Source organism: Nerophis ophidion, linkage group LG01 (genome assembly GCF_033978795.1).
Source record: "Nerophis ophidion isolate RoL-2023_Sa linkage group LG01, RoL_Noph_v1.0, whole genome shotgun sequence".
NCBI lineage: Eukaryota > Metazoa > Chordata > Actinopteri > Syngnathiformes > Syngnathidae > Nerophis > Nerophis ophidion.
This window is the reverse complement of record NC_084611.1, coordinates 19,907,823-19,927,845: the sequence shown is the minus strand read 5'-3', so window position 1 is coordinate 19,927,845 and position 20,023 is coordinate 19,907,823. Positions and strand designations below refer to the sequence as shown.

Sequence of the window (20,023 nt, the reverse complement as noted above, 5' to 3'; positions counted from 1 at the left end):
TGGACAATCTCAGTTGGTTTCATTTTAACCACAAAAATGTTCAGATATCACAATATTCCTGAATAGCTAAAGCAGGGGTGTCAAACTCAAATACAGAGTGGGCCAAAATTTTAAACGGAACAAAGCCGCGGGCCAAGGTTGAACAAATTAACCTTTTAATAGGGACCCAAACAAGTTTCGCATTAAATATTGAACAAGCAAGTCTTATATTACTTTAGTGACATGCAAAATCCAGTTTCAAATAATAATAGTAATAATTAAAAGAATATCAATGGCATATCAAATACAATTTTAATAAAAATGTTATGTATTTTTTTCTATTTGCAATCTTCTGAGGTAAATATCGAATTTTTTCCACGGGCTGATAATACATTTGAAAATAAAATAACAATAATGAATGAACCAAACATTCAAGCCTTGAAGTAGCAAGAGAAAATGCATGAATAAAACGTTAATTATTGGTCAGTTTGCTGGAAGTTTCCCGGAAGAGTTAGTGCTGCAAGGGTTTCTGGGTATTTGTTCTGTTGCGTTACGGTGCGGATGTTCACCCAAAATGTGTTTGGGATTCTTGTTTGGTGTGGGTTCACAGTGTGGCGCATACTTGTAACAGTGCTAAAGTTCTTTATACAGCCACCCTCAGTGTGACCTGTATGGCTGTTGACCAAGTATGCCTTGCATTCACGTGTGCGTGTGTGTGTGTGTGTGTGTGTGTGTAAAAGCCACAAATATTATGTGACACGCTGTTAGTGTGGAGGAAAAGCGGACGTGACGACAGGCTGTAGAGAACGCTAAAGGCAGTGCCTTAAATACACGCCCCCAATATAGTTGTCCAGGTGGAAATCGGTAGAAATTCGGGAGAATGGTTGCCCCGGGAGATTTTCGGGAGGGGCACTGAACTTCGAGAGTCTACCTGGTAAATTAGGAGAGTATGGCAAGTATGAGTATTAGCGGTGAATGCGGTGTTACAGCGGCACCGGTGCTGTATAAAATTGGCGGGCCAGCTCTAATGCTAAATTGGTATTGACTCAAGGGCCAAATTAAATTACACGGCGGGCCAGATTTGGACCGCGGGCCAGAGTTTGACACCCATGAGCTAAAATATTGGACGATATAATTGGTACTCCTCCTATCCATCTCACTAATGGTTGCCATTTTTTTTCCGCCTAAAAAATTACCTTGTCTGCAAACAGTGGCCTCAGTCTGGACCCCCTATCCAGGCCGCAGGTGTAGACCGATTTTTTTTATTATACTTTATTTTATTTTAATCTTCTATTTTTTTTCTCCCATTCCCCCCACTTGTGTACCTGTATCTCACCTTCTTTGTAAGGGGCGCTGGAAGCCGGCAGACCCGTCAGCGATCCTGTTCTGTCCCACTGTAACTTTTGTCTGATTTTGAATGGGATTGTGCTGAAAATTTTAAATTTCCTGAAGGAATAAATAAAGTACTATCTGATCTAATCTAATCTCATCTAACAGGTAGTCCACACTATGAAAACACTTTCGTATGGGGAACATATTCACCATTAATTAGTTGCTTATTAAAGTAAAAAAGGCTTAATTTGGAATTCTTTGGACACTAGGGGAACATATAAGGGTTAGCGTTACGAATGTGTTGGACATTCTTGTTTGGTGTGGGTTCACAGTGTGGCGCATATTTGTAACAGTGTTAAAGTTGTTTACATGGCCACCCTCAGTGAGACCTGTATGCTGTTGATCAAGTATGCCTTGCATTTACTTACATGTGTGTAGAAGCCACATATATTACGTGACTGGGCCGGCCCGCTGTTTGTGAGGAGGAAAAACAGACCTGACGACAGGTTGTAGGGGACGCTAAATGCAGTGCTTTTAAGGCACACACCCAATATTTTTGTCCGGGTGGAATTCGGGAGAATGGTTGCACCGGGAGATTTCCGGGAGGGGCACTGAAATTCGAGATTCTCCCGGGAAATCGGTGAATGCGGTGTTACAGCGGCAGTGCTGTATAATACCGGCGGACCAGCTCTAATATTAATTTGATATTGCCTCAAGGGCCAAATGAAATTACACGGCGGGCCAAATTTGGCCCGCGGGCCAGAGTTTGACACCTATGCGTTAGGATGTGGGCGTGGCATGGCGCCAAACTTCGACCTGATGATTCGTCACAAAACTTTCAACCTTTATAACTCGGCTCCACAAATTCGGATCTTGATCATAATTGGTAGAAATGATGATGATGACAAACCTGAAGTGCCGGGTGGGTCAGTAGCTATTGGTTTTCATTTGTGGGGGGGAAACTGCTCCTCGCCATCAACAATCAAACTGTCATTGTGTCACTTTATGATCGGATCTCCGTCCAAACTGATTTGAGGCCTTTAGGTTTGGGTCGGATCACGACTTGACGTTGATATGCATGCTAACGTCGCCCCCTTGGGGTGAAAAATTATAACTGTGGTAACCTCCTTCCGCATGCCTCGATCTTCCTGACAATTTTGGGGGAGGTCGTGACCGCCAACGCTGCTCGCAGCCTTAATTTTGTTTGTTTTTTCAACTGTAGTGATAGACCGTCCCCAACACTCGGAGCGTCGCAATTTTCTTAATCCACGATACAATCAAATACAAACGTGACAAAGATGGTTAGGCATGGAGACGACAGAAAATCCAAGAATCCAAACTCTCTTGCCAAATATGAGATGATTACATAAGTGAATAAGAGCAGGCAGCAGCTCTCACATTCTCATACTTTCTGTAACATCCAGCTTGAAAAATGTCTCAAATATAATCTACGTCAGGGGTCACCAACGCGGTGCCCGCAGGCACCAGGTAGCCCGTAAGGACCAGATGAGTCGCCCGCAGGCCTGTTCTAAAAATAGCTCAAATAGCAGCACTTACCTGTAAGCTGCCTCTATTTTTTAAATTGTATTTATTTACTAGCAAGCTGGTCCTGCTTTGCTCGACATTTTTAATTCTAAGAGAGACAAAACTCAAATAGAATTTGAAAATCCAAGAAAATATTTTAAAGACTTGGTCTTCACTTGTTTAAATAAATACATTTATTTTTTTACTTTGCTTCTTACAACTTTCAGAAATACAATTTTTGAGAAAAAATACAACCTTAAAAAGGATTTTAAGATTTTTAAACACATATACCTTTTTACCTTTTAAATTCCTTCCTCTTCTTTCCTGACAATTTAAATCAATGTTCAAGTACATTTATTTTTTTTATTGTAAAGAATAATAAATACATTTTAATTTAATTCTTCATTTTAGCTTTTGTTTTTCGACGAAGAATATTTGTGAAATATTTATTCAACATTAATATGATTAAAATTCAAAGAAAATATTCTGGCAAATCTAGAAAATCTGTAGAATCAAATTTAAATCTTATTTCAAAGTCTTTTGAATTTCTTTTAAAACTTGTGTTCTGGAAAATCTACAAGAAATGATTTGTCTTTACTAGAAATATAGCTTGGTCCAATTTTTTATATATTATAACAAAGTGCAGATTGGAAAAAATATATATATATATTTATTGTGAGAAATCATTAAGATGATCAGTGTTTCCACAAAGATAAATATCATTAGTTATTAATAATAACAGAGTTAAAGATAAATTGAGCAAATTGGCTATTTCTGGCCATTTATTCAAGTGTGTATCAAACTGGTAGCCCTTCGCATTAATCAGTACCCAAGAAGTAGCTCTTGGTTTCAAAAAGGCTGGTGACCCCTGATCTACGTGATGGAGCGCGGAATTGGTTTTATTTAAATGTTTGCAATATTTCACGAAGAAACCTTACGATGCATAAACTGTTATAAAATTGTATAAAGCGGTAGAGAAATGCAATTTTATAACAGTTTAATGCATCGAAGCGGTAGAGAAATGGGGCTTCACGGTGGGAGAGGGGTTAGTGCGTCTGCCTCACAATACGAAGGTCCTGCAGTCCTGGGTTCAATTCCAGGCTGAGGATCTTTCTGTGTGGAGTTTGCATGTCCTCCCCATGAATGCGTGGGTTCCCTCCGGGTATTCTGGCTTCCTCCCACTTCCAAAGACATGCACCTGGGGATAGGTTGATTGGCAACACTAAATTGCCCCTAGTGTGCGAATGTGAGTGTGAGTGCTGTCTGTTTATCTGTGTTGGCCCTGTGATGAGGTGGCGACTTGTCCAGGGTGTACCCCGCCTTCCGCCCGATTGTAGCTGAGATAGGCGCCAGGGCCCCCCGCGACCCCGAAAGGGAATAAGCGGTAGGAAATGGATGGATGGATGGATGGATGGGTTTTAACTAAATTCCTTCAATATTTTTCATTGTATATAAACATTAGGAGACTCCAAACAAATCCTTCAAGCCTCCTCATCCAACAGTTCTTTTTGCCGAATTGTATAATTTTGTAGTGACAAGAAGTGATTTCACTGGTTGTGTTTTCGTGCACAGATGACCCAGCTGAGCAGCGCAATTTTCAGGAGATGTGCCATATTTGGAACTGCAAACGTTGCTGCTAAATTAAACACAACATTAGTGCTGAATAAAACATTACGTCACTACTGGTTCCATCCATCCATCCATTTTCTACCGCTTATTCCCTTTCGGAGTCGCGGGGGGCGCTGGCGCCTATCTCAGCTACAATCGGTACACCCTGGACAAGTCGCCACCTCATCGCAGGGCCAACACAGATAGACAACATTCACACTCACCTTTCCTAAAAATAATGTTAAAAAACAACTTGTCCATCTGTTTGCTGACATATACTATTTATGTTGAAATAACATTTACTGCAAATGAATATCGGCTCCAAATATCCATTATCGGCCTCCTTGACTACTAATAATCGGTACTGTATTGGTCCTGAACAAACCACAGGGGTCGACCTACTCAGTGGCCGAGTGGTTAGAGTGTCCGCCCTGAGATCGGTAAGTCTGCGGGCTATAGAGCGTTTTCCGTTCGGGCTCCAGTACTCTGGAATGCCCTCCCGGTAACAGTTCGAGATGCTACCTCAGTAGAAGCATTTAAGTCTCACCTTAAAACTCATCTGTATACTCTAGCCTTTAAATAGACCTCCTTTTTAGACCAGTTGATCTGCCGCTTCTTTTCTTTCTCCTATGTCCCCCCCTCCCTTGTGGAGGGGGTCCGGTCCGATGACCATGGATGAAGTACTGGCTGTCCAGAGTCGAGACCCAGGATGGACCGCTCGTCGGGACCCAGGATGGACCGCTCGCCTGTATCGGTTGGGGACGTCTCTATGCTGCTGATCCGCTTGAGATGGTTTCCTGTGGACGGGACTCTCGCAGCTGTCTTGGATCCGCTTGAACTGAACTCTCGCGGCTGTGTTGGAGCCACTGTGGATTGAACTTTCACAGTATCATGTTAGACCCGCTCGACATCCATTGCTTTCGGTCCCCTAGAGAGGGGGGGTTGCCCACATCTGAGGTCCTCTCCAAGGTTTCTCATAGTCAGCATTGTCAATGGCGTCCCACTGGATGTGAATTCTCTCTGCCCACTGGGTGTGAGTTTTCCTTGCCCTTTTGTGGGTTCTTCCGAGGATGTTGTAGTCGTAATGATTTGGGGCTATATAAATAAACATTGATTGATTGATTGATTGGGTTGTGAGTTCAAACCCCGGCCGAGTCATACCAAAGACTATAAAAATGGGACCCATTACCTCCATGTTTGGCACTCAGCATCAAGTGTTGGAATTGGGGGTTAAATCACCAAAAATGATTTCCCGGGCGCGGCACTGCTGCTGCCCACTGCTCCCTTCACCCCCCAGGGGGTGATCAAGTGTGATGGGTCAAATGCAGAGAATAATTTGGCCACACTTAGTGTGTGTCTGACAATCATTGGTACTTTTTAACTTTAATCAGCATACGCCCCCACGGCGCTATTTACTCAAATGTTGAGGTGCAAGGACGCTGATGCCCGATGAAAGAACGTGTGTGTTTCGTACAGGCGACATTTAAGAAATGAATATGGCGCGTTGAGAGTGAATTAACTCCCATTTTATTCCTTAGGCTGAAACGATAATCATTCAACACATGACGCGGCCTCTTAAAGTGCATGTCACTTCTCGTTCTCTTTGCGAGTGAAATGAATTGAAGCACATGTCTCCATTGTGTTGGCTGAGCTACTTAGCCTCATGTCTCGCTTTCTCCTCCCAGACCATTTGCTCGCTCGCCACAGCGGGGAAACAAAGCGGCGGTGAGTAGAGACTGGCGATGCACCAGGTTCAAGGTTTCCGATCATTACACACTTCACCAGCCAATGAATGAATGCTCAACTTCTAACAAACAATGGGGGCCTGATTTGTATATTTCTTTACAGGGAAAAACATATTTCTTTTTTTACCTGAACGGGCCCGATGCTTTTGTTCCTCCCTCCCGGCATGCCGTCCTCTCTGATTGCTGTGGAGCAAAGGTACGGTAATAATTAAAACATTTCATCACAACTCTTAATCCACCATGTATGGTTTAGGTCAGGGGCGTCCACATTGGGCCATTTGTGGCCTGCAGCTAATTTTGTAAAAGCCATTCTTCAAATTATAACAATAATATGTGTGTGCATGTATATGTGTGTGTGTGTATATATATATATATATATATATATATATATATATGTGTGTGTATTTATACAAATATATATACATAAATGTTTTTATACTGTATGTATACAAATATATATAAAAATATATGTACACAATATATATATATATATATATATATACAGTCAAGGTTTTTGTAGTTTATCCGTTATACAGTGCTCAATACCGGGTTAGAGCGGAATGTACAGTATATGTGCGTGTCTATCTATATATATATATATATATATATATATATATATGTATATATATATATGTATACAGTGGGGCAACAAAAATATTTATTCAGCCACCGATTGTGCAAGTTCTCCCACTTAAAATGATGACAAAGGTCTGTAATTTTCATCATAGGTACACTTCAACTGTGAGAGACAGAATCACATTGTAGGAATTTTGAATAATTTATTTGTAAATTATGGTGGAAAATAAGTATTTGTTCAACCATTCAAAGCTCTCACTGATGGAAGGAGGTTTTGGATCAAAATCTCACGATACATGGCCCCATTCATTCTTTCCTTAACACGGATCAATCGTCCTGTCTCCTTGGCACAAAAACAACCCCAAAGCATGATGTTTCCACCCCCATGCTTCACAGTAGGTGTGGTGTTCTTGGGATGCAACTCAGTATTCTTCTTCCTCCAAACGCGACGAGTTGAGTTTATACCAAAATGGATACATGGATGATACAGCAGAGGATTGAGAGAATGTCATGTGGTCAGATGAAACCAAAACAGAACTTTTTGGTATAAACTCAACTTGCGTGTTTGGAGGAAGAAGAATACTGAGTTGCATCCCAAGAACACCATACCTACTGTGAAGCATGGGGGTTGAAACATCATGCTTTGGGGCTGTTTTTCTGCTAAGGGGACAGGACGATTGATCCGTGTTAAGGAAAGAATGAATGGGGCCATGTATCGTGAGATGTTGAGCCAAAAGCTCCTTCAATCAGTGAGAGCTTTGAATGGTTGACCAAATACTTATTTCCCACCATGATTTACAAATAAATTCTTTAAAATTTCTACATTGTGAATTCCTGTTTTTTTTTGGGTAATTCTGTCTCTCACAGATGAAGTGTACCTATGATGAAAATTACAGACCTCTGTCATCATTTTAAGTGGGAGAACTTGCACAATCGGTGGCTGACTAAATACTTTTTTGCCCCACTGCATATACATACATTTTTTACCACTTATCCCTTTTGGGGTTGCGGGGGGTGCCGGAGAATATATATACATATATATATATATGTTTGCTGTGATCCAACAAGAAACCAGACGCCATCTTCCAAGCCAGGGTTGACAAGTGAGTCTCACATCTTGTCCACTGGGGGGCAGTGCCGGTCCAACAAAAAGGACCATCCAGAGGCCATGTTTGCCAGAAGGCTGCTTCGTGTGAACTTTACCTTTGCGGTTCATCCCCATTTGGAGACACTTGAGCAGGCGGCAATACTGGCAGCGGTTGCGCTGCTTGCGCGACATCTCGCAGTTCTTGTCCCTGCTGCATCGATACACGCGCTTGTTGCAGATGCTGCGCTTGAAGAAGCCCTTGCAGCCCTCGCAGGAGATGATGCCGTAGTGCAGGCCGGTGGCTCGGTCGCCACAGATGAGGCAGGTGCGCTGCTCAGCTGGGTCATCTGTGCACAAAAACACAACCAGTGAAATCACTTCTTGTCACTGCAAAATTATACAATTCGGCAAAAGGAACTGTTGGATGAGGAGGCTTGAAGGATTTGTTTGCAGTCTCCTAATGTTTATATACAATGAAAAATATTGAAGGAATTTTGTGGGTTCTTCCGAGGATGTTGTAGTCGTAATGATTTGTGCAGTCCTTTGAGACATTTGTGATTTGGGGCTATATAAATAAACATTGATTGATTGATTGATTGATTGAATTTAGTTAAAACCCATCCATCCATCCATCCATCCATTTTCTACCGCTTATTCCCTTTTGGGGTCGCGGGGGGCGCTGGCGCCTATCTCAGCTACAATCGGGCGGAAGGCGGGGTACACCCTGGACAAGTCGCCACCTCATCGCAGCTCTCAAAAAGGAACTTAATTAAATGTTTGTATTTCACCTTTTCATCACACTATTTATGCATACCGTAACATATTTAGGTGTTCAAATACAGAAGAGCTGATTTTAGTCATTTTGTCCATCAGTCATTATGTTACACATTAGCATAATTATACCTTTTTTGTGCATTCTAACTCGTAAATAAACGCTAGCAAATAAGAGTACACTTTTGCGCCCATAATCCCTCTAAAAAAAAAAAACCACAAACCCTCAACAATACTTCATTTACACGTCCTGACCTGAACATTAGCAAGTATTAGCGATATTATTATAAGCACTAAAGCAGAATAATTACTTTTTTACCTCGCCGTGATCACAGAGAGCTAAATAGCTTATCCTGCTACAAACCCCGTTTCCATATGAGTTGGGAAATTATGTTAGATGTAAATATAAACGGAATACAATGATTTGTAAACCATTTTCAACCCATATTCAGTTGAATGTGCTACAAAGACAACATATTTGATGTTCAAACTGATAAACATGTTTTTTTTTTTTGCAAATAATCATTAACTTTAGAATTTGGTGCCAGCAACACGTGACAAAGAAGTTGGGAAAGGTGGCAATTAATACTGATAAAGTTGAGGAATGCTCATCAAACACTTATTTTGAACATCCCACAGGGGTGCAGGCTAATTGGGAACAGGTGGGTGCTATGATTGGGTATAAAAGCAGCTTCCATGAAATGATAAGTAATTCACAAACAAGGATGGGGCGAGTGTCAACAATTTGTAAGCAAATTTTCGAACAGTTTTAGAAAAACATTTCTCAACAAGCTATTGCAAGGAATTTAGGGATTTTATCATCTACGGTCCGTAAAATCATCAAAAGGTTCTGAGAATCTGGAGAAATCACTGCACGTAAGCGATGGTATTAGGGACCTTTGACCCCTTAGGCGGTACTGCATCAAAAAACGACATCAGTGTGTAAAGGATATCACCACATGGGCTCAGGAACACTTCATAAAACCACTGTCAGTAACTACAGTTGGTTGCTACATCTGTAAGTGCAAGTCAAAACTCTACTATGCAAAGTAAAACCCATTTATCAACAACACCAAGGAACACCGCTGGCTTTGCTGGGCCCAAGCTCATCTAAGATGGACTGATGCAAAGTGGAAAAGTGTCCACATTTCAAATTATATCTGGAAACTGTGAACGTGGTGTCCTCCGGAACAAAGAGGAAAATAACTATCCGGATTGTTAAAGGCGCAAAGTTCAAAAGCCAGCATCCGTGATGGTATGGGGGTGTATTAGTGCCCAAGACATGGGTAACTTACACATCTGTGAAGGCACCATTAATGCTGAATGGTCCATACAGGTTTTGGAGCAACATATGTTGTCATCCAAGCAACGTTATCTGCTTATTTCAGCAAAACAATGCCAAGCCACATGTTACAACAGCGTGGCTTTGTAGTAAAAGAATGCGGGTACTTTCCTGGCCCGCCTACAGTCCAGACATGTCTCCTATCGAAAATGTGTGGCGCATTATGAAGCGTAAAATACGACAACAAGACCCCAGACTGTTGAACAACTTAAGCAGTACATCAAGCAAGAATGGTAAAGAATTCCAATTTTAAAGCTTCAACAATTAGTTTCCTCAGTTCCCAAACGTTTATTGAGTGTTGTTAAAAGAAAATGTGATGTAACTCAGTGGTGAACATGCCCTTTCCCAACTACTTTGGCGCGTGTTGCAGCCATGAAATTCTAAGTTAATTATTATTTGCAAAGAAAAATAAAGTTTACGAGTTTGAACATCAAATATCTTGTCTTTATAGTGCATTCACATATTGAGCTGCTGCATCCCCTCTGAGTTGGTGAAAGTTAATTCTCGCTTATAAATCATCTTCTCACCTGGAGAGTAGAAAGTTATGGACATAAACCCACAAGTTGGTCAACTTTGACATCCAACTTAATATGGATTACAATTAATTCTTCATCTAAATGAGAAGATATAAACATCCTGGTGAGAGCAGACATTGTACAGTACATTGTTTTATTATGTTGATAGTTTGTATGCCACTTAGCAATACTGCTACATGGGACTTAGTGTTTCACTAAAGCTGAATCTGTTTAGCTTCTAAAACTTGTAGATAATCCTACTTATATTCAGGCTCAAAAATTTAAGTTTCTTGATCATCTTTTGTCCCAAAGTAGACTTTGTTGACTCTCAAGTCTGCCATGATTAGTAGTGTTGTTGTTGTGATGAACACTGTGATGTGTCTGTGAAATTAATACATATTCATATGCTTAAAATTAGTAAATTACGTAAATATGACATGTTGTTATGAATGTTACTACATTACATATATACTTACAGCGTGTATATAAAACCTTGGTGGAGGCTTTTAGAGCACTTTATCGGTAGAATAGATAGATACTTTATTCATCCCCGGAATAGAGACCCCTATTGACTTTATTGTTAGCCTATTGTTGCTCGCGTTTATTTACGAGTTAGAATGCATTAAAAAAAAAGCATACCGTATTTTCCTTGAATTTCCGCCAGGCATGTAATTTGCTTCCCAAAATTATTAGCGCATGCTTACCATTACTGCCAGGTCAAATTTGTGACATCACGAGTGGCGCTTCCCCTGATGCCATTTTTAAAATGGCGGAGGAAGTAGGGTCGGCAACCTTTACCTCTCAAAAAGCCATTTCGATCCATTTCACAACGACAACGAGAGCCGCAAAACTCTTTTGAAATGTATAACAATAAGTACACAGCATAAAGAGTTTCTTTTTGCTTGTACTATTGTGTGAACCAGGGGTCTTGTTCATCAGCCACACCGGTTACACTGAAGGTTGTCATATAAACAAGTTTAACACTCTTACTAGTATATGCCCTGTGAACCCACACCAAACAAGAATGACAAACACATGTCTGGAGAACATCGGCTCTGTAACACATTATAAACGCAACATATCAATTACCCAGAATGCAATGCATCCATGACTCTTACTGCTTATATTATACACCCTGCTGGCAGCAAACCCCGGCCCCCCTCCGTGCGTCGGTTGAGGTGGGCGGGGTTGGGGGCGAGCGGACGTATTGGTCAGCTGTACATTTTACCATAATTACACTAACCAGTACCTACAGAGATATGAATACTGGCTAAAAATGACAACAAAGGGTTGAATCTTTGGGCACCTAAAGATTCCATCTGATTCCAAATCCTGCGGTGACGATTCGATTCAGTATTCATTCTGGATTCAACACGATTCCACATTCTAACGGATTCTCGCAACGTATTATTCGGTATGATAATTAGAATGATGCTTTTTTGAACAGGTTGACAATCGCATTCAGGTTGCATGGAAATGGCCTAAAAATGTATTTTTAAAAATTGATTGTCATTAAGAAAAAAATGTTTTAATTTTTTTTAATATATATTTTTTTAAGATACTAATCGTTTTCGAATCTGGATTTTTTTTTTTGTGGACATAAACAAACTAGCCTTTGCTTGCATATTTATTGTGACTGGGGAACAAGTGATCATTTATGATTTTTGACATTAATAATCTTCGCAAATGCTTTATGACAGGGATCGAAGTGCGGTATGCCAAATAATCACTTAATTAAATATTCAAACACAGTGTTACTGTTCAAACTGTGTGTAATGTTACAGTGGCCAAAAGCTATTGTTGAATAAAACCTTTGCCTTGTTTTTTAACGAATACTTAGCCCTACTCCGCTACTGTATTTTAATGTTGGTCATTATGGAGATACTTGGAGAGCCAGGTGTTTTGTGAGGTGGTACTCTGGGAAAACAGATTAAGAACCACTGGGATGTGAGATGTTGGCGACCTTCTGGTGTTTAAGCAGACCAGCTACTTTTTAAGCGTACAGTGTGAGAAAATATTGGCGTTATGAAATGAGCAAAGAGTACAAGCATAACAAGAGTGGAGGTGAGAGTTGCATAATAAATGGAAATCATGAGCGTCAGCAGGAAGAAGAAGCTGCACAATGTGATGCTTTGACGAATGTCCGATTGTTGTCAAATGTCGGTCATGGTAATGTGACTTCGGAAGCTGCTGACCTTTACCCTCCCATCCATCCATTTTCTACCGCTTGTTTTTTTCAGGGTTCGGAGGGTGCTGGAGCCTATCTCACCTGCATTCGGGTGGAAGGCCACGTACACCCTGGACAAGTAGCTACATCATCGCAGGGCCAAAGTCACAGACAAATGGACCACTTCTATTTCTTTTTTGAAAATAACGATCAAATGACTTTACGGCGTGGCGCAGTGGGAGAGTGGCCGTGCGCAACCCGAGGGTCCCTGGTTCAAATCCCACCTAGTACCAACCTCATCACGTCCGTTGTGTCCTGAGCAAGACACTTCACCCTTGCTCCTGATGGGTGCTGGTTGGCGCCTTGCATGGCAGCTCCCTCCATCAGTGTGTGAATGGGTAAATGTGGAAGTAGTGTCAAAGCGCTTTGAGTACCTTGAAGGTAGAAAAGCGCTATACAAGTACAACCCATTTATTTATTATTTACAATATCTGAGTTTAGGCTTTGGATTATTTTAGAGATCGAGCAACCTGTGAGTCATCGAATTAAACACACGTTCTAGTCCAGTGGTGTTCAAACTACGTTGTGGACAACATGAGTACACCCTTGAAAGTTTGAAACAATAGCACAGCATTTAATTGTATGACACAAGACAAACACCCTTTCAGACACATATATATATATATATATATATATATATATATATATATATATATATGTATATACATATATATATATATACACACACATATATACATACATATATGTACAAACCCCGTTTCCATATGAGTTGGGAAATTGTGTTAGATGTAAATATAAACGGAATACAATGATTTGGAAATAATTTTCAACCCATATTCACTTGAATGCACTACAAAGACAAGATAATTGATGTTCAAACTCATACAATTATTTTTTTTTTGCAAATAATAATTAACTTAGAATTTCATGGCTGCAACATGTGCCAAAGTAGATGGGAAAGGGCATGTTCATCACTGTGTCACATCACCTTTTCTTTTAACAACACTCAATAAATGTTTGGGAACTGAGGAAACTAATTGTTGAAGCTTTGAAAGAGGATTTTTTTCCCCATTCTTGTTTAATGTAGAGCTTCAGTAGTTCAACAGTCCGGGGTCTCCGCTGTCGTATTTTACGCTTCAGAATGCGCCATACATTTTCGATGAAAGACATGTCTGGACTGCAGGCGGGCCAGGAAAATACCCGCACTCTTTTACTACGAAACCACGTTGTTGTAACATGTGGCTTGGCATTGTTTTGCTGAAATAAGCAGGGGCGTCCATGATAACGTTGCCTGGATGACCACATATGTTGCTCCAAAACCTGTATGGACCATTCAGCATTAATGATGCCTTCACAGATGTGTAAGTTACCCATGACTTGGGCACTAATACACCCCCATACCATCACAGATGCTGGCTTTTGAACTTTGCGCCTACAACAATCCGGATGGTTATTTTCCTCTTTGTTCCGGAGGACACCACGCTAACAGTTTCCAAATATAATTTGAAATGTGGACTCGTCAGACCACAAAACACTTTTCCACTTTGCATCAGTCCATCTTAGATGAGCTCAACCCAGCAAAGACAGCAGTGTTCCTTGATGTTGTGATGAATGGCTTTTGCTTTGCATAGTAGAGTTTTAACTGGCACTTACAGATGTAGCGACCAACTGTAGTTACTGACAGTGGTTTTATGAAGTGTTCCTGAGCCCATGTGGTGATATTCTTTACACACTGATGTCGGTTTTTGATGCAGTACTACCTGAGGGCTCAAACGTCCGTAATATCATCGCTTACGTGCAGTGATATCTGCAGATCCTCTGAACCTTTTGATGATTTTACAGACCGTAGATGGTATAATCCCTGAATTCCTTGCAATAACTCGTTGAAAAATTTTGTTCTAAAACTGTTCGACAATTTGCTTACAAATTGTTGACACTCGCCTCATCCTTGTTTGTGAATTACTTAGCACTTCATGGAAGCTGCTTTTATACCCAATTATGGCACCCACCTGTTCCCTAAAGGTAATGATTATTTGCACACAAAAAAAATGTTTAACATCAAATATGTTGTCTCTGTAGCATATTCAACTGAATATTGGTTGAAAATGATTTGCAAATCATTGTATTCCGTTTGTATTTACATCTAACACAATTTCCCAACTCATATAGAAACAGGGTTTGTAAGTGAGGACCTGGCCAGAGGGAGCAATGGAAGCATTACAAGACTGCTTCGAAACCACAGACTGGGACATGTTCAAGGCAGCGGCCACCGACAATCATCCCACATGTGTGGAGGAGTATGCAGAGTCTGTGTCCGCATACATTCAGAAGTGCATGGAGGATGTCAGTGGGATCAAGAACATCCCCACATGGGCCAACGAGAAAACCCTGGATGAACAGTGAGGTACGTGCAATGCTGAAGGCTCGGAACAAGGCTTTTAAATCTGGCGACATGGTAGCACTTAAAACAGCCAGAGCTAACCTGAACCGTGCCATTAGGGTTGCAAAGCGTGCTCACAGTCAGAAAGTGAGGGACTTCTTCGAGAACCCCACAAACACTAGACGAATGTGGCAGGACATACAGGTCATCACGAACTATAATCAATCAATCAATCAATGTTTATTTATATAGCCCCAAATCACAAATGTCTCAAAGGACTGCACAAATCATTACAACTACATCCTCGGAAGAACCCACAAAAGGGCAAGGAAAACTCACACCCAGTGGGCAGGGAGAATTCACATCCAGTGGGATGCCAGTGACAATGCTGACTATGAGAAACCTTGGAGAGGACCTCAGATGTGGGCAACCCCCCCCTCTAGGGGACCGAAAGCAATGGATGTCGAGCGGGTCTAACATGATACTGTGAAAGTTCAATCCATAGTGGCTCCAACACAGCCGCGAGAGTTCAGTTCAAGCGGATCCAAGAGAGCAGCGAGAGTCCCGTCCACAGGAAACCATCTCAAGCGGATCAGCAGCGTAGAGATGTCCCCAACCGATACAGGCGAGCGGTCCATCCTGGGTCCCGACGAGCGGTCCATCCTGGGTCTCGACTCTGGACAGCCAGTACTTCATCCATGGTCATCGGACCGGACCCCCTCCACAAGGGAGGGGGGGACATAGGAGAAAGAAAAGAAGCGGCAGATCAACTGGTCTAAAAAGCAGGTCTATTTAAAGGCTAGAGTATACAGATGAGTTTTAAGGTGAGACTTAAATGCTTCTACTGCCCCCTGTCCCTGTGACAACCGCATCAGCTTCCTTAACAACCTAAACAACCACTTTGCAAAGATTGAGGCACTTAACACCACTCCGGCAAGGAAATCCATCTTGCCCTGATGAGCAGCCGCTCACCCTGAAATTTCCGGAAAATCCTGAGCTGAGTGAACCTCCAGAAAGTAGCGGGACCTGATGACATTCCGGGCAGGGTACTTAAGGGATGTGCAAATCAGCTCGTTCGGGTTCTCACAGACATCTTCAAGACATCACTGACCCAGGCTGTGGTACCATCATGTTTTAAGACGGCCACAGTTGTTCGAGTGTATAAAAGACCCACAATCTCCTCCCTCAATGATTATCGCCTGTGACACTCACCCCAATCATTATGAAGTGCTTTGAGAGGCTGGTAAAGGAATACATTGTCTCCAGACTTCCCCCCACATTCGACCAATACCAGTTTGCTTAACCGTTCCACAGAGGACGCCATCTCCTCTGCACTCCACCTGAGTTTAGAACATCTGGAACTCCACCTGAGCTTAAAATATCTGGAAGGAAAGGACACACACGTGCAGATGTTGTTTCTGGACTTCAGCTTGGCGTTCAACCCCATTATCCCACAGCACAGATTTGTATCCAACTTCATAGTCATCAAGATGTGCTGGCAGTTGTCTCTCTCGTTGGGGTCTAGAACGTGCTGCTGGATCTGCAGAGGCTTGTTCTGACTCCATGTTGTCTTCAGATGATTATCACATGGTCCTTCGAGCCGGATTGATAATCATCTGAAGACAACATGGAGTCAGAACAAGCCTCTGCAGATCCAGCAGCACGTTCTAGACCCCAACGAGAGAGACAACTGCCAGCACATCTTGATGACTATGAAGTTGGATACCAATCTCAATATATATCAACCATAGCTGTTGGTATTGGAGCCCCGACCCCTGGGAGGAGAGCATCATTTCCACGAAGCCCATCACCTGCCTCTCAATGCAGTAGAGCCAAGACTCAGTGTAGTTCCTGCTCGTCAGCCAGGAGGTCCATCACTGAGGGATTATCAGACCTACAGACTGCAATGTTGGAGGAGAGAGTAAAACAAATGGAACTGGCGGAAGTGCAGAGACAAATAAGAGAGGAAAACCTAGCTGATGAGCAGTACCAGCTTCTGGACAAACAATCCAGAGAAGCTCTCCGTCAAAAGGAGGAACTTCTGAGAGAACAAGAAAAGCAACGACGTAAACTGGATGAGGAGGCAGAGATGGCCTTAAAGACAAAGGAGGCAATTACGAGACGTCTTATGCTGCAACGTAAACTGGTAGAAAAGGCAATGGAGTTGGAGAAAGCTGCTCTAATTACATCCTTCTTAAAGGAGGATACACATAGTTCTGTTGTATCCAGGCCACTTGGCGAATGTGAGTTCAACCCAGCTGATCAAAGTGGAGAACCACCATACTCAAAAGGTGAGCTTGGATCTCGACACACTAGTCCAGCAGCAAATGCTCTACCATCAGCCCTTCCAGCCACAGCAGTTGATTCCACCGTCGCAACCAGTCCGCCTTTACCCCAAGTCCAGCTTGTTCCACCAGATAATCAGCCTTCTACTACCGCAACTCTGAGGAATCAGCCACAGCCTACTTTTGCTAACATATGTCCTCCTACCATAGTCCCTGCCACAGTTTAACCACTGCAACAGCCAATCAAGCAGAATGCAGTCTTGCAGCCTCACCCTTATCCTCCAATGCCACCTTTACTGCAGCCGTTGACAGAACCACCACCACTAGGCTCTGGGACAGCACCTGGTACCGACCTAATGGAACTCCTAATAGCTACTTCATATGGACTTCCAAGGCCTACTCTGCCCCAATTCACATCTGGAAAAGAGTCAGACTTTGCACTGCTAAAAATGGCATTGGATAACCTGCTAAATTCACACACACACACAAACGCACATACCTACCCAAACATAAATCCCACTTGTTCAACTTCACCATTAAAGAGTGCCTGAAAGCCTCTCTGTGGCCTACTCTCTGACCGGAGTCCTTGTCCTAAGAAGATATCAGACCAGCATTTCATATCCAGAGTAACCTACTCTATCACATGGTCCAACTGGCTTTTATTCAGTACCCCCCTATGCAACTGGTTGCTTGACTTCCTCACAGACAGACCCCAGTCTGAGACTGGGTGAAAACACCTCCAGTGCCATCTCCCTAAGCACCGGCTCTCCCCAGGGCTGCGTCCTGAGTAGGGATAATGTTCGTTAAGAAATTATCGAGTTCGATGCCATTATCGAATACTCTTATCGAACAGATTCCTTATTGATACTCTTATCGAATCTAGATAAATTGTTGTGTATGCACTGAGTTCCAAAAGCCATAGATGTTATATGACTGGGCCGGCACAATGTCTGCATGGAAGAAAAGTGGACGTGACTGAGGACAGTATGCAAACGTGACTGAGGACAGCATGCGGCTGTTAAAGTGGGAAGGTTTCAGGCGAGAGAGGACACTAAAGGCACGCCCCCAGTGAGCATATAGTGCTGCTGTGTGCATTGTAAATAAAAAAAAATTGCAAACAAACACATCACAAACATGGACGAGGTGCAGTTCACTTTCGACGTCCCGGTGAAGCACACTGATCCGCCTCCGCTTGAGATGGTTTCCTGTGGCCGGGACTCTCGCTGCTGTCTTGGATCCGCTTGAACTGAACTCTCGCGGCTGTGTTGGAGCCACAGAACTTTCACAGTATCATGTTATACCCGCTCGACATCCATTGCTTTCGGTCCCCTAGAGGGGGGGGTTGCCCACATCTGAGGTCCTCTCCAAGGTTTTTCATAGTCAGCATTGTCACTGGCGTCCCACTGGATGTGAATTCTCCCTGCCCACTGGGTGTGAGTTTTCCTTGCCCTTTTGTGGGTTCTTCCGAGGATGTTGTAGTCGTAATGGTTTGTGCAGTCCTTTGAGACATTTGTGATTTGGGGCTATATAAACAAACATTGATTGACTGTGGAGGAGAAGGGGACCAGCACGGTAGCGAATCGAAATGCACAACAGGGCAAGAGAAGTCGGCTTTTACTGTTGCGCTAGCTTTCTATGCAAATGGACAACGAGACTGACTTTGAAAATGAGGAGAGGGAATCTGGTGTGTTTAAAAGAGAACTTGCCCAGCTGTTCATTTCGTACACAGAAGATGAGGTCTTTGATGGTTTTCTGGATAAGGATTGATCAAAAAATAATGTGAGTACATTGATAAATACTTCAATAAATTACAACCGAACTCAGCTTTGCTCCTGCTGCCTTTTTAAAACAGCGTCCATGCAGGCTAGCGTATGTTTTAAGCTAACACATGTTTAACCATGCCTGCGCTCAACAATATGCTTCGCCTGCGTTAAATACAGAAATAGCACCCGTAACTGACACGGCGCCTTTTCAAAACGGTGCACCCTACGGTCGCAAAAACTACGGTATAGTGGCTTTGATAACGGGAACCGCTTCTCAAAAAGGGATTCGAATCCATGGAATCGGTCCTTTTCTTATCGAACAATCGGGAGAACCGGTTTCGAACATCATCCCTAGTCCTGAGTCCACTGCTGTTCATGTTGATGACCCATGACTGCTGCGCCAGGTCCAGTACTAACCACACTGTGAAGTATGCGGACGACACAACAGTAGTGGGCCTCATCCGTGACAACAACGACATGGATGAGAGGGGAGAGGTGAAACATCTGCTTGACTGGTGCAGAACCAACAACCTGGTCCTGAACGTTGACAAGACCAAGGAGATCATAGTCGACCTTAGCACCAGTCCAGCCACACTCCACTCTTCATCAACGTCACATCGGTGGAGATGGTAAGCAGCACCAAGTTCCTGGGGGTGCAGATAACTGACAATATGACCTAGTCCCTCTTGTAAAAAGAGCTCAGCAGCGCATGCACTTTTTGCGTTGGATGAAAAGAGCACAGCTCCCTCCCCTCGTTCTCACCACATTCTACAGAGGCACTATAGAGAGCCTATTGACCAACAGCGTCTCTGCCTGGACTGGAGCCTGCAGTGCCTCAGACTGGAAGTCTCTGAAGAGAATGGTGAGGACGGCGGTAAAGATCATCAGGACTCGTCTTCCTCCTATCCAGGAGCTCACAAAAAGCCGC

General features: G+C 42.7%; 1 protein-coding gene across 1 annotated transcript in view; it reads right to left on the bottom strand.

Moving 5' to 3' along the window:
- Nucleotides 1-20,023, bottom strand: part of LOC133551326 (nuclear receptor subfamily 6 group A member 1-A-like) — a 279,246-nt gene that overhangs the window by 23,124 nt on the left and 236,099 nt on the right. Inside the window, exons 3-4 of the mRNA XM_061897922.1 lie at nucleotides 7,968-8,198; nucleotides 6,316-6,371 (exon numbers count right to left, since the gene is read on the bottom strand). Coding sequence (XP_061753906.1) covers nucleotides 6,316-6,371; nucleotides 7,968-8,198 — 287 coding nt within the window. The remainder of the gene's footprint in view (nucleotides 1-6,315; nucleotides 6,372-7,967; nucleotides 8,199-20,023) is intronic.